The 14,970-nt window shown below is 42.2% G+C and overlaps 2 protein-coding genes across 2 annotated transcripts; one reads left to right on the forward strand and one right to left on the reverse strand.

Moving 5' to 3' along the window:
- Window positions 1–8: 8 nt before the first annotated feature.
- angptl6 (angiopoietin-like 6) lies at window positions 9–4,272 on the reverse strand. The gene is made up of 7 exons (XM_071533431.1): window positions 4,216–4,272; window positions 2,924–3,421; window positions 2,647–2,784; window positions 2,342–2,549; window positions 1,119–1,312; window positions 679–949; window positions 9–587 (listed from the first exon to the last, which is right to left on the reverse strand). Exons 2-7 carry the CDS (start codon window positions 3,392–3,394, stop codon window positions 403–405), a joined length of 1,467 nt encoding a protein of 488 aa, XP_071389532.1. The 5' UTR covers window positions 3,395–3,421; window positions 4,216–4,272; the 3' UTR covers window positions 9–402.
- Window positions 4,273–8,256: 3,984 nt separating this feature from the next.
- LOC139655986 (uncharacterized) lies at window positions 8,257–14,580 on the forward strand. The gene is made up of 13 exons (XM_071533440.1): window positions 8,257–8,412; window positions 8,742–8,843; window positions 9,371–9,421; window positions 9,609–9,779; window positions 10,008–10,084; window positions 10,317–10,424; window positions 10,612–10,735; window positions 10,823–10,901; window positions 11,095–11,224; window positions 11,320–11,480; window positions 11,572–12,003; window positions 12,864–12,898; window positions 13,349–14,580. Exons 1-13 carry the CDS (start codon window positions 8,383–8,385, stop codon window positions 14,339–14,341), a joined length of 2,493 nt encoding a protein of 830 aa, XP_071389541.1. The 5' UTR covers window positions 8,257–8,382; the 3' UTR covers window positions 14,342–14,580.
- Window positions 14,581–14,970: the final 390 nt, after the last annotated feature.

Raw genomic sequence — 14,970 nt, forward strand, 5'->3', positions numbered from 1 at the left:
AGTTTGGAAAACATACAGTCTTGTCAGGAAATGTCAATTAACAGATGAGAGACTTGTCAACTTGGTAAAAATATCATTAAACATCATTAAACACCATTAATAAGACATGATTGGTCATCATCCAATGATTCTGTTCCAATGACTCCAGAAAACAATTAATCATAGCATCTCTCTTTGAGTCATCATAACAAATCCTCAAACATTCTCTACACCTTCCATTGGCTGGCCTCTAATTTTATCTATTCAATTTGTACTAAATGCAGAGACAGATTGGCTCAAGACTGTACAGGGATTACATTAAAACATATTATTTTAGGCCCCTAGCACATCTGAAAATCATCCACGTCAGTTTATCAGTACTTCTCCTCCTGACATCCGCAGTCTATTATAAGTATAAGTATGTTATGTGGGCTTGATCATCATGGAAACTCGCTTCAGAGAGTAGGACCCTCCGTGGAACTCCGCCCAGTAGACCCCATCCTGGTAGCGGCTGCGGTAGTGTCCACCTCGATACCACACGCCATTCAAGTTGGAGTGGGCACACATGTGGTACCACCAGCCTCCCTTCTGGTAATGAGCACAGTTACCTGATGGGGCAATGAGAATAACAGGCTTATGAACAGAACAGGCGTCAGTAACAACAGAGAGCTAACATAGAGGCCCGGAGGGAGAGTTGACCTGAATAGCTGTCCTTGTCTCGATCCAGAGTCGTGAAGGCCTTGTTGTTGTGCCATGACAAGGAGTCCCCAGCATTGCCGTGGTATTCCCCTAACCGCAGACGGTACCAGTCACTCTCTGGCTCCAGGTGAAAGCTGTCATACTCGGCAAACACCTGTCGGCCCTGCCAGTCCTCCAGAGCCACCCGTAACTTATAGTGGGCCTGCTTGGTCAACCAGTAGAGGTGCTCCAGGCCAAGCCAGTACTCTCCATCTAGGTTCCCAAAGCCTTGCTGCAATGGAGCAACAACACCGGTTTAATCTGGGTGACAGGGAATCATTTTTTCTTCCTATTAATAAAAAAAATATTAGAATGAAAAGAATAATTAATTGAAAAAGAATGTCACATATTTCCATTGATTTATACATCTGGTCGTAGGCTTTAAAGTTGTGTGGAATCACCTTGTACTGCTCCCAGGTCCTGAAGAAGTTGACTGATCCATCCTGTCTCCTCTGGATGACCGTCCAGCCTCCCTGAGCCCGGCTCTGCTCACACCAGGCCTGCAGGAGTCGGTTGGCACTCTGCGGCCGGAGCAGGTAGATCCCGCTGGTGGTCTCACCCGAATCTAGCACATGCTGGCAGTCCCGCCATGGCCCTGAGTTACAAACACACATTAAGGTCTTCAAAGGCTGCCAGGAGGCATGCGGGAGAACAGTATATGTAACCAAGTGAGGGTTGTGGAGTTGTGTTTGTTTTAATGTCAATAAGGTCACAGATACACAGCAGCTCCAGCTTATCGGTTTAGCACTGGGGAATTCTTTCCCAACGCATGTTCAGTGTCTCATGTCACACTGATAAGACGTTGCACAGAGAAAATATATACATAGAGGAAAGTCTCCCGCACCCAACGCTAATGGCAGATAAGCATTAGTATTCAAACTCAAAGCCCCATTTCAATCATGCTCACACAGAGCGGATGTAGCAATGCATGGTCTTTCATCAGAGCATGCAGTGAGTCACCCATAGCTGCAAGCTGTGTGAGTGATTTGGAGTCACTTTGGTTCCGCTGTCTAGCTGGAAGGACCCTGTCCATTAAAATTCTTTACTTTGTAATTTCACACATTCTGGTTGTGCAAGTACAGCAGTATCTAGGAAGTATAGCCCACTCATTTAAGGCTCCAACAAACGCTATGGTTTGTGTGTGTGCGTGTGTGTGTGTGTGTGTGTGTGTGTGTGTGTGTGTGTGTGCTTCATTATGAGAACCCCTCCTCTGTTCTGATGAGAGCTGCTAGCAGTTTTTTGACATTGTTTAGGCATTCCCAGAGAGATAGTGCTCCTACCAGAAGGTCACTGACTCCTTCAGCTTCTGCTGCTTATCTAGGCAGTTAAATAACTCTGACAGAACACTCATACACTTGTTCCTGTTTCTAAAATCAAACCAAGGTTTAAGTCTAATCAAAGAATATATTTCCTAGTCATTGGTGTGGTATCTGTGGACCTAAAACCCCTGGTGGGTTGCGGTTGGTGGGTGCAGTGCAAAAGAAATAGAATCAAGGCACACAATAAATGCTATGAGGTGAAAAAAACAAACAAGGTTTTAAAAACTGTGTGTCACATGATGTTTTACATGGGCAGCCTTGCATCCCTCCAGATCCACTACTAGACATGTTTTGCAGGAATGTACCTGGCGTCGTTGTGACAGGGAAGCTAATGAGAGGAGGGCCTGTAGGAGTGTTGGCTGTGGCGGTGGGGAGGGCATTGACTCCCATTGTTTTTTCCTGTTGTGGTGGAGGAGCACTCTGGTCCCTCTGAACATCATTGGTCATTTCGTTGGCCTCAGAGCTGTAATTAGGTTGCACATTAGACTGGGTTCTTGGTGGGTCAGTGGTTACCTGTCAAGATCAACACAGAAAAATCCATATCATCCTCAGTTCCTGTATCCAAACCCACTATAGATTTGTAAGATACAGACCATAGTTTGTTCCCTACCAGTAATGATGGGGTGGAGTCCTTGCACTGGCATTGCTTTTCCAGACGGGCAATAAACTGGTTCTGGGAGCTCATCATGGAGGTGAGGGCTCCATATTTCTTCTCCAGCTCCCTGTAATTACTGGACACCTGCAGTGCCTGAGATGTTCCACCAACAGCAACAGACATGAGGATTAGCATAATAATGATTATGGTAAGATGCTGAAGGTTGTTTCTGAAGTAGCTTTGCTATACCATGAATCAGCGATCACAAAGACCCATTCAGCTCTCTGCTCACCTGTGTGGTAGCATTTAGCAGAAGATTCTCAACCCTCCGCTGCTCCAAAGCCTGGTCTTTTTTTTGGATAACTTCATGTAGCAGCTGGGCGTAGAGCTGGGTAATGCGGGCATTCATGTTGTTACTCTCCTTGTGGAGGGCTCTTACCTCCATGGCAAGGGCCCCCTCCTGCTCCAGCTGGCCCCGCAGCTTCTCCAGCTGTTCCTGCTGCCGTCTAAGCTCTGCCCGCAGCGCTGCCACCTCAGACTGGTTGGCAGCAGCTGACTCTGTGTTCACGCACAGCGCCCCCGTCAGTTTTTGCTGTGGAACAATGAAGGTGTACGAGCAACGACCTGCTTTTGTCTCTGAAGAACGTGACAGGCGTTTCTGAGTGTTCTCCCCATGAGAACCCTCCTTCCGTCCCCCGGCTTCTGGTATGCCCAGGCAGAGTGTTAGGAAAAGAGTCAGACCTATTGTCAGTGTCTTCTCCATGTATCTGTTAAACTTCTAAAGACACCCCTGGTAATGGAGGAGAGAACAAGATTAGATTTTCCTAAGCAATAACAACACATAACACCTGATAACCTTTGAGTGAAACCTAATCATTCACCAAAATGTCTGTCCCTCAACTACAATGACCTATATTTTGACTACACTATTCAAGAAAAAGACTACAAAGTCTTCTGGGTCTTGAATGTTCACCAGATGTTCCCTTGCAAGGTGAAAGTACACATAATCTAAGTCTTTCCCCCTGGTTGGAATTTATTAGCAGGTCAACACTGAAGGGACGACAGTCAACACAGACCAGCCAGAATCAACACACCTCCATCCCATGGTCAACAGAATCCTTTCACAGTTAGCTCCACATCCCACCAAAACAGCCATGGTCAACATGGTCAAGACCATTAATAAGAAAACGTCAATATTGACATTTCACACAGAAATCTGCTGTATAATTTTCTTATTGTCCATACATCAAACAATACTTTTTTTTTTCACACAACCAGTGTAATTTTATGAGAAAACAGAGCCGAAGTTACTGCATGCAGGTCAGTCTTACTATACTTTTACTCTTTCTATATCATCCTGTCCATGGATGATATAGAAAGAGATTTTCTTGCGCAGTTTATTAAAAATATATAATAATATAATGAGTTAACTAATTCTACCACTAATTCAACCATGTGCAGCTTTGGAAAAAAAAAACCCAGTTTGAGTTTGCTGATATCTGTGCCAATACATTCCAGTCTAGCCTATACTTGAAAGTAGATTCTACCAACATAACTTGAGACAAGTCATGGCTCATAACTCACCGTAGCAGCTGACAAGACTTTCGGATGACTGTGCTCTGATCCCGTGCGGAACTGCCGATCCTTGGACTCAAGGATGTAAAGATGCGACTAAAGCATTTTGAAATCACATGATCAAGGATCATTAAGGGTCACAAAAATGAGCCGCTTCTTCCAAATGAAAGGTCCTCTGTGGTGTTGCACACGGCCGTATCAACCAGGCTCCTGACAGTCTGAAGGGCCGAAGAACGCAAAGAGACTCGGGACACAGAGAAAACTCAAGGAGACACAAAATGACGCTGACACACAGTTTTGTCAGCAGCTAGACCACCCCCCTAACTTGATCTCTGCCACAGGCTCTCTAAAGAAGGAGACACATAATTACAAACTAAGCGAATGACACCGCCTCCCAGTGCCTATTCTCTAGTTTGGCCCTCAGTGCAGGAACCCTGCGCTGTCTCCTCCCTCTGCCACCAACCTGCTATCCTGCTATACACTCCCCTCCGTATGGCAAAAGGTCAGCTCAGAAGAGAAGAGAAGAGAAGAGAAGAGAAGAGAAGAGAAGAGAAGAGAAGAGAAGAGAAGAGAAGAGTGGTGGTCATGGTGGCTCAGTGATTAGCACTGTCCCCTCACAAGAAGCTCTCTGTGTGGAGTTTGCATGTTCTCTGTGTGTTTGGGTGGGTGTCTTCTAGTTTCCTCCCACAGTCTAAAGGTGTGAATGGGGGTGTGAGTGATTGTTATCTGTCTTAGTCCTGTGATGGACCGGTGACCAGTCCAGAGTGTCTCCCTGCCTTCCGCCCAGTGTATGCTGGGATAGGCTCCAGGCCCTGAAGGTAAATGCATACTACTGATGGACTGCAGCAGGCTTCTTAAGTCCCTAACGGACAAAGTGTACAATCCAGACCAGTGGGAGCCTGTGGTCTCAAGGGAATGTGTGAAAAGAGGAACCAAATCATTTACAGGGTTCGTACAACTTTTTAAGACTGAAATTCAAGCACTTCTTCAGCACTTTGAAGGTGAATAATCAAACTTTTTCCAGCACCTCAAAGCTTTAAATAACATACAATTCAAAATGTTACTTTACATGCAAAAAAAAACATGCTTTATGATTTCATACATTGCCCTATCTGTAAAATTGAATGGTCAGGAAATCCTTTATACCCAGACCTGAATCCTCAATCTGATGCCACTTAGATTTAATACTCAGTGTATATTGACAATTGCCTTTATCACATAAGTACAGTTTTGAGGTTTGCAGAGTAAGGTTTTACATGCAAATAATACAATAAGCTCATAAGATATGATGCATAGTTAGAGTTTGAACTCCCCAACAGTATATGGAGTAGTTAGACCTACAACATTAAAATACTTCTTACAGGTTGACGCATCAATAATTTATCACTCCGAAAAGGACCACTCTTCAGAATGAGTACTTTTACTTTTGATACTTAAGTACATTTTACTGCTAATACTTCAATACTTTTACTTAAGTAAACTTTTGAATGCAGAACTTTTTCTTTTAATGAAGTATGTTTCCATTATGGTATTGCTGCCATCATCAAAACACATAGGCCGTACTTATTATTCATGAATAATTGACATCTCTCTCTCTCTCTCTCTCTCTCTCTCACACACACACACACACACACACACACACACACACACCTCCTGATTTATATGCCTATAAAGGGTCTAGACTGCTAGATATGCCTATATTGTTAGGCAATGAGCCTATGGGCTACTGATCATCACAGCTAGCCTACCTTGTAGGCTACATATAGGCTAGTATTCAACAGATTTGTTGGGTAGCCTAAAATTAATTCGTAGAAATCAGAAATTGCCAATGTTGAAGAAATATTCCAGCAGAGCTAAGGGCAATACAGACTTTGCACACCAAGTCCGTTTTTTTGTTTTTTTGTTTTTTTTGTCTGAATGTTTTGCACGCTAAAAAAATGTTTTGAGCGTCAATTTCAGATACGATATTTTCTTAGCGATCGGTCAAAAGTAAGCACGAAAAATCGGACTTTGGTGTGCAAAGGCCTTCGTTTTAACGAAAACTGTGTCTCCATTTACCTTTGGCATGACTGGCAAGTGTCGATTCCCCCATTGTATAAATTTTGATATCCTTTTGGCAAACTGCGCCTTTCCTGTGCGTTATTGTCGAACTTCTATGTTTTTGCGAATTGGCTTAATAATAATAAACTTTGTTTATAGGCTATAGCACCTGTTAACAAGGTTAATGTGCTTTACAATAAAATGAGAAGATTTTTTTTTTTTTAATAAAAACAGTCGAAGATAATAGACTATAAGGAATAAAACACAGGTAAAAGCAAGCAGTACCAAAGGAAGGAACTAAACAGAAATCCCCCACATTACATTAAGATGTTAAAAAGGCCTTTTTATAAAAATAAAAAAAAATGTTTTAAAAGAGGACACTGTGTTGGGCAGGCTATTCCAAAGCCTCGACCACACTTTGTGACCAACCTGGACCTCGGTGCCACCAGACTGCAGGGGACCTCAGTTGGGGTAGCTATGTATGGGGTTAGAGCTCAGAAGGAGCCAGATGGTGCAGGTTCCTTAGCCTATAAGTTATCTTAAATCTTAAAACTGACAGGAAGCCAGTAAAAAAAAACCCAAAAAAACAGGAAGCAGCTAAAACTGGTGTGATATCTTTATCTTTTGTTAACCTGTAACGCCTTACAGCAGCATTTTGTAGCCTACCATCTACAGCCGATATAGAGAGCTATGACTGAGTCTGGAATATAATGAGTTACAATAATCTACTTTGGCTGCAACAAAGGCATTATGGAAGTTTTTATCAGACTTTAATAACTGTAACCCACAGAAGACAATCTGCACCATGTTCAACAATTATTTCACCATCCACATTTATAACATTTACAACTCTTTTTAGATGAGCACTGGAAAGAAACGATCTATTTCTCAACTGAATAAAACAAGATTGATCAATCCTTCTTAGTTGGTCTTTAAAACAAAGTTTAAATTATAAAATAGTACACCCAGGTTTTTGACATCGCACAGCAATGAACTAAAGTTGTATTATTTTTATTCCCCTAAATGACCATAAATCTAGCTGTAAGAATTTACCAAAAATGTATTCTCCCCGAAGAGAAACTGGCAATGCCATGGCAACCCACACCAAGACACGTCACAAGAAAGAAAAATAGAATGAGATATAGCAAGACTACTTACAACTGTGGATTTATCGTTTTCGTTTTTTTGTCGTTTTTTCTACACATTTTGGTATGGACCTGTGCTCATTATTTCCGCATTAATGACACATCAAGTATCCTGCAGCCACGCCTTATTTGAGGACGGAGGCATGAAGGCTCCTTCATGTGTCCTTATTTTGGGATTTTTGGCTGCCGAGGCCGCGAGGACGGAGGAGACGACGCACTTGGCCAAATGGAACTCTTTTCAGGCTAGGAACTCGTTTAATGACCTGTGAGAAACACGGACATATTAGGATGTGACACACTCACAAGCGTACCATGTGGAGCAGCGTTATGTACTCTGCGTAGTTGAATCGTGTGAAAGTTATGAAGGACTGATTGAGAATGATTGCCATTCTGTGTAGCAGTGCTAATATAGAATAACTTAGTTAGTGGTGCTTTATTTAATTAATTTACCAGGTTGCATCTTGCTGAATAATGGGGAAATCAAAGGTAAGCAAGGACTTGATCGCCTATGCTAGCCATTTAGCCTTAGCTAATGTGAGCAAACGTGATATAAACTAAATGGGAATAAAAGTACACGACAGTATCTATCTATTATTTATATGTAATTTATAACAGATAATATCCAGTTAGCACAGAGATAAATTTGAGTTGTAAATGTAGCTATAATGTTAGCTCAGCTGGATAACTTTTAACGTGGCTTTAGCTAAAGTATCCATTTTAATTTAATGGCTCTCTTGCGTTAACCTATTAACGGCTATCGTTATTTCAAGCAAACACAGGCAGCAGTCTGTTAAATTACATTGTAATATTATGTCTGCATGGTAATTAACTGGTGGATCTTGTGCTTTCAGACCAAGAATCAGAAGAAATCCCGAGCAAGTGCCAACCATGTGCCGAGGAGGGCTACGGGACTGTCCCCCACTCTTTCGTGTTTCATCGGGGTCAGATTGGGAAAAACGTGGGTCAGCTCGTCCAGGACGTGCGGCGAGTCATGGAGCCTTTCACTGCAGAGTCCTTGAAGGTCCGTCTATTTTCTAGTAGTTGTTTTATAGTAATTTCACCAGTGGTTCTCAGTATGTACTGAACTAAATTGCGCTTTCTGGTATGATCAGTAGTACACTATGGCCTGCAGAATCTGTTGGAAGTGACCCAAATTCTATTATTTTTTAAGGAAAAGGTTTGATTTGGAAAGTCATCAAAGTGTCTTAGTATATATTACAAGTGCATGGAGCTTGCTTGATGGGGGTTTTTATTTGTAGCCTTTCAGCAAAATCTCAAGAGTTATTTGTAATATTTGTTGCACCTTTGTGGCTTTTGTGACGGTATTTTTGTATGTTTTTTTTCTGCCAGATCAGGAAAAAGAATGTGCTGAAAGACTTTGTGGCAATAGCGGGACCGCTTGGAGTGACACACTTCATGATCTTCAGCAAGACACCCAGCAGCGTCAACTTGGTGAGATCACTGGCAAATCAGACCATTAGCAAACAGTTCCCAGGACATCCTAAACCGCTGATGGATGACTGAATACACTATCAGCGGCCATGTATATAAATGCTCAAGTCAAGTTGAGATTGCCGGGAAATCAATCTCTGTAATGGCCAATATTTCCTTTGACCCGTTCTTCTCAGTTCCATGAACAGTCAACCACCATGGGTTTCCCCAAGTATCTGTAGTGATTTTACTCACTGTTAAATGTTTCAGCTTTGGCCTGTTTGCAGTTATCAATAACACAAAGAGGAAAAAAAATCATGAATGTCAACAGTGACTATGGATGGTCAGGGTAGCTAATGTTAAATGACTGATGTATGAACACTAAAAATGTTCTTCTAAAGTAAATTGCTTTATGATAGTCTCATAATAAACAAGTTCTTCAAAGGGTCATTAAAAGTGTCTACTCTTCAGGTGGGTTCAGCAGTATCCACCTGCTAAGCCTGTACCAGTATCAGGTCAGATCCAACAACATATGTTTGTCTTTTCAGAGGCTGGCTCGACTTCCCAAAGGTCCCATGCTTCATTTCAGAGTGACTAAGGTACATATATGAATGCAAGCAAACATGAATAATATAGATGGATGGGCTCAGATGATGACATTTTAGTATTTGACTGTTGAGTGATGTTTTTCAAAGTAAACGCACTGATGTGCCCATGGCATCAAAGCTATTTTGACATTTCTCTTTGGACTGTTTATTTATAAGTACTTTTACCTTTTTTCCCCAGTACTCTCTTATCAAAGATGTGGTTTCATCTCTGAAGAGACACAGGATGCATGAGCAGCAGTTCACACATCATCCGTTACTTGTCCTCAATAACTTTGGGTCTGACGGCATGCAGGTTAAACTGATGGCCACCATGTTTCAAAACATGTTTCCTTCCATCAATGTGCACAAGGTAGGTTTTGCCAATAAATCTGTTGCATTGTAGTCACTTTGAGAGAGTCGAGGGTTGAGGACTTGTTGGCATGATGAAAGTATAGTCTTCTGAGATCACCTGACGATTTGTCAAAAGTAAACGCTTTCTGACCTCTCAATCCTTGATTTCTTCCAGCATTCTCAAAAAAATATATAGTTTTGGTTAAGTCTGAGTTCCAGTATGAAATGTGGATTTTGTTTCTTCTAGGTAAGCCTCAATAATATTAAGAGGTGTGTTCTGCTGAACTACAACCCAGCTTCCCAGGAGATAGAATTTCGGCATTAGTAAGTATAAATTTATCACAAAATAAATGCTATATTACACAGATGTAATTGTCAATGAAACAACTTTTTGAAAAGATGGTTGGGCTCGGATGATGACAGATTATGAATTGACTGTTCAGTGATGCATGTTCAAAGTAAACGCACTGATGGGCCTCCACACAAACATCCAAACCTTCATTATCTATTGATTGAGCACCACACTCACCTCCACCGCCATGTTCCCAACCTGCAGCAGCCTGAAGGTCGTCCCTGTGGGAATGAGCCGAGGGGTCAAGAAGCTGATGCAGGAGAGGTTCCCCAACATGAGCAAGTTTGAGGACATCAGTGAGCTGCTGATGAAGTAAGATTCTTGTGAAGGTACACTTGTCATTCAGAACTGAGGCAAAACAGTGCTTAGTTTTATAGCGAGTCTAGTCTTTGTAGCAATTTTTGTAACCTCTATAAAATAAACAATCTGGTGTAGCGTTTGAAGAACTCAGGCTTGATCTAAATTGTCCCATCTTGTGCTCTTCCCTAACAACTTTCAGGGGAGCTAACCTTTCAGAGAGTGAAGCGGAGCAAGATGGGGAACACAACATAACTGAACTGCCGCAGGTCTACTCTGGCCGTGGCAACATGGCATCCCAACAGAGTGCCGTCCGCTTGACTGAGGTAATTATGCCTAAGGAGTGTAATATTTGGATCCATATGTCAGTGATGTTGGATGACAGCTGAATTGTGCTGCTGTGCCGTCCTCAGATTGGTCCTCGCATGACTCTGCAGCTGATGAAGATACAAGAAGGAATGGGAGATGGGAATGTCCTCTATCATGCCGTCAGTGAGTGCACCTGTCTTTATTTGTTTTTCCGTTTTGCTTGCCCTTCAGATGTACATGATGAAAAGATGAGTATGAATTCTATGATTTCTCTCAAAAAGTAAACGCTTACTGATACATCCAGAGGCTACTTGGGTTAATGTGGACTTGATAGAATCTGTCCTTAAATGGGATTTGCTGTATATTATATTTGCAGTCTCTAAGACGGAAGAAGAACTTCAGGAGATCCTGAACAGAAAAGAGGCCCAGCTGAAAGAGAAAGAGGAGCGCCGGAAAAAGCAGGAGCAGAATGTTGCCCAGAAGAAAGACAAACAGGAGGAGAACAAGTAAGTTTGCCCTCAGGATAATTTGACTCTCTTGCCAGAACTACTTTTCTCTTGGTTTAGTGTAACACCTTATGTGTGTTTTTTTTACCCATCAGGAAAAAGAGCCTGGCAGGCATCAAGAGGAAGCACCAGGAGGCTGAAGAGGAGGACAGTGAAGTGGAGGATCCTGGGATGCAGGAGGATCAGGCAGCTGCTGTTGAATCCGATGATGAGGTGGAATACTACAGACAGGCTGTAGGGCAGGAGCCAGATGAAGGTGATTATGACTTGTGTATATACAAACTGTAAGATATAAGGTCTTGTGTTTTGGATCTGTTGACAAATAAGTCTTTTTTTTTTTTTTTCAGACATGTTCCCTGCTGCCAAGAGGAGGCGGGGCCCAGGAAATTCCTCAGGACCCTTCAAGAAGAGGAAACTGTCCCCTGGTAAATCGTCAGGGAAAGACAGAAGTGCCAAGTCACCAAATAGACACGGTCCAGGAGGACCACACAGAGACAAAACAGGAGGAGATCGACAAAGAAAAGCAGGGAAGAAATTTGGGGACGGGCAGAAACCGTTTGGAAAGAAAACTGGGCCGGGAGGCAAGACATTTGGAGCTAAGAAACCTGGCGATGGGCAAAGGAGGTTTGGTGGGAAGAAAAAATTTGAGGGGAATGGCACATTTGGTGGAAAGAAAAATATGGAGAGGGGATTCAAATCCAAGGGTCAGAAAGGCAAGCCTGGCTTCAAGAAGAAGGGTCCAGGTGCCGGGGCAAAGCAAGGCTTCAAACAGAGGAAGGGCAAAGGCTGAACGCTCGCCCCTTCTTTCTGGACCAAGACATTGAATGCACTGCCATGATGGGACACCAGATGGCAGCATGGATCCATCACCATGGAGGCCTCAGCCTGTGAAGACTTGGGTGCTGAGTGGTGGTAGTTTGTGGAATGACATGTTTATTGCTGAAAGTCAGCAGAGGGACAAAACATCAAAAGTGCTAGATTTTTTTTATATACTGTATGAATAAATAATTAAAATGTACTTTGCCCAATAAATTGCTTTAAGAAATAGGTTTGGCCACTTGGTGGGTGTTTTATGTGTTAAAAGGCACCGTTGGTGCAGACATTTTCATGGGATTCTTGACATAATCTTAGTATCTGGCAGTATCAGTATGTGACATTAGCTGAGGCTCTTGACCCATGCATGTCCATCTTCATTCATTATCTAATCTACAGAGTCGTGAGTAGTAAATATATTAATATCAAACACGACCGGAAGAGTGGCTTTGCCTGGCGAGACCAAAATGTTGCTCACAATCGTTTTCTTTATGTGGTTACGTAACATTTGGAGGATTTAAATGTCTTTAGGAGAACATACAGGAATGATGTCAAAAGAAATTTGAAGACAAAAAAAAACAAGGCTAATATTTTTTTTACTACAGGAGCGAATTTCACTTGTGACTGGTTACTTGTAATGTTTTTTGTCAGAATTTAGAAGTAGGCCACACTTTAATAAGCAGGAGTAACCTTGTCCAGAACGCAATTTGTAAGAAATTGACTTTCTAAATGGTGGAACGCTCGTCAATTCCATGATGACAAATCAATGCGGATATTCTGTTGCAAACATGCATGTCATGGAGAATTTCACTTCTTCAAATTGCAGGGAAGGAAGTGAGATGTGAGAAGGCGCTGATGAAGGTTAGGCTCACGCAGAGTCGCAACAGCAGATTCTTAGATTCTCAACTGAATTCATGGTAAAGGAGCTATTGGGTTACACTTTATTCAGGAAACGTGGTAGCCTGCTCTCACAGACGGTCAGCTATTTCACTACAGCGCACAGCAAATCTGCCTTTGAGTAAGTAAATCTTGGTTCTCATTAATACAGAAGTTTTCATTCTGTAAAGCCTTTAAGAATCTTCAGTGTCTGTGTCTAAAAGAATGAGACATGTATATTGTAACATTTTGCAAGTAAATTTAAAATAAATTCTAAAGCTTTTCAGCAGCGTGTTGCCTAACTTCTGCCTGTACTTAAGCCTCTGTTGTAACATATGATATTGTGATATGACTTCACAAATTATACCGAATTGAAATGATTTTATGTTGTACTTCCTTTTACAGATGATGTAAATCTATTTTTGGATGGTGTAGGCTAAGCTGTGTGAAAGCTGCAGATATCCACCGGTTGATAACGCCACACACAAGATGATGCAAAACATCACTATCTGTGAGAGGTTTCAGATATCCCTGCTGCCCTCGGTGTATGGGGTTGAGTTCTGCGTGGCACTGGCCGGTAACGTGTTTGCCCTGTGGCTGCTGGTGGCGAGGGAGAGGAGGAACTGGCACACCGGTGTTGTCCTGTCCTGTAACCTGGCCATCAGCGACCTGCTGTATGTCCTGACCCTGCCTTTGCTCATTGTCTACTACGCACTGAAGAAACACTGGATATTTGACGACCCGGTGTGTAAAATAGAGCGGTTTCTTTTCACCTGCAACTTATACGCGAGCATCTTCTTCATCATGGGGATCAGCGTGAACCGCTGTGTGGCCCTCGCATACCCCTTCTTCTCTCGAAACCACGTGCGGCCCGCTCACGTCAAGGCCGTCAGCGTCATCATCTGGGTCCTTGTGGTAGTCATTTCCTCTCCTGTGTTGACATTTGCCTCCACTTGCCCCGACGTGGGTAGGAACGCGACTCAGTGTACGTCCTATTGCGACCAGATCCACGGTGATGCAAGATCTCACTTCACTTACAAAATGTTCCTTGCCGTGTTTGGGTGTCTTGTACCGTTCGTGGTTACTTTCACTTCGTATTTTGTGGTGATTTGGGTGGTTTGGAAGAATTCAAATATAACCACATTGGAGAAACGCAAGGTCGCCCTAATGGTCACATCAGTCTTGGTGCTGTATATAGTTTCCTTTGTGCCTTACCATGTCTTTCAGAACTATCACTACTACCTGAGAATGACGTATCGTAATGAGTTTTTCTGTTGGGTCTACAAGTCTTACCAAGTGTCCAAGTGTCTGGCAGCTCTGAACATGTGTATCCATCCACTCCTCTACATGGCTGTGTTTGACAGTATCCGAATAGCTTGCTGTGGGAAGAGCTCAGAGGACAACAAAAGGGGAGAAATAAAGAATTAGGACTCCTGTTTGACTGCTTTTCTGTAAATTTTAAGTGCATCATTTATTTTTTGCTAGATAAAGAGAGAAAATGGAGTGAGGCCTCATTAGCAGGATGGTGTGAAAATTCAAGTAGAGTTTAATTCTGCTGAGGAACTTTGTCTTATTTCCCAAAAGTTCTGTATTTTTTGTTATTACATTGTATTATTGTTCTGTACCATTAATACTGCCGCATATCCAGATCTGTAATAAAGGACTCATCGTTCATACATTGTACCTTATTCTTATTTTATAATTTATATTTTATATTTTATGCCTACTATAGGCAGTTGAAATGATGGAAGTCCCTGGACCCCAGTTTGGGAGCTACTGATGGGAAACTCTAGTGTATCTGAATAATACCACAATAGGCTGAGGTGGGAATTATGTATTTTTTAACTTTAAATTTCTCCTCCACTCCCATCCGATCCTGGCCTGTGCTCATTTTTTCCTGCACCATATGTGCATAACAAGGGGAGGATGAGATTCACATTCACATTACCTTCACTCTGAGAATAAAGTCAGAATTCTGACTTTAAACTCAGAATCTGACTTCATTGTCACATTCTTACTTTATTTTATCTCAGAACTCAAATAAATAATAATAAAGT

The sequence above is a fragment of the Centroberyx affinis genome, unplaced genomic scaffold, assembly GCF_046629955.1.
Source record: "Centroberyx affinis isolate AG114_WGS23_722 - 3 ecotype Tasmania unplaced genomic scaffold, CSIRO-AGI_Caff_v1 ptg002364l_1, whole genome shotgun sequence".
Lineage (NCBI taxonomy): Eukaryota > Metazoa > Chordata > Actinopteri > Beryciformes > Berycidae > Centroberyx > Centroberyx affinis.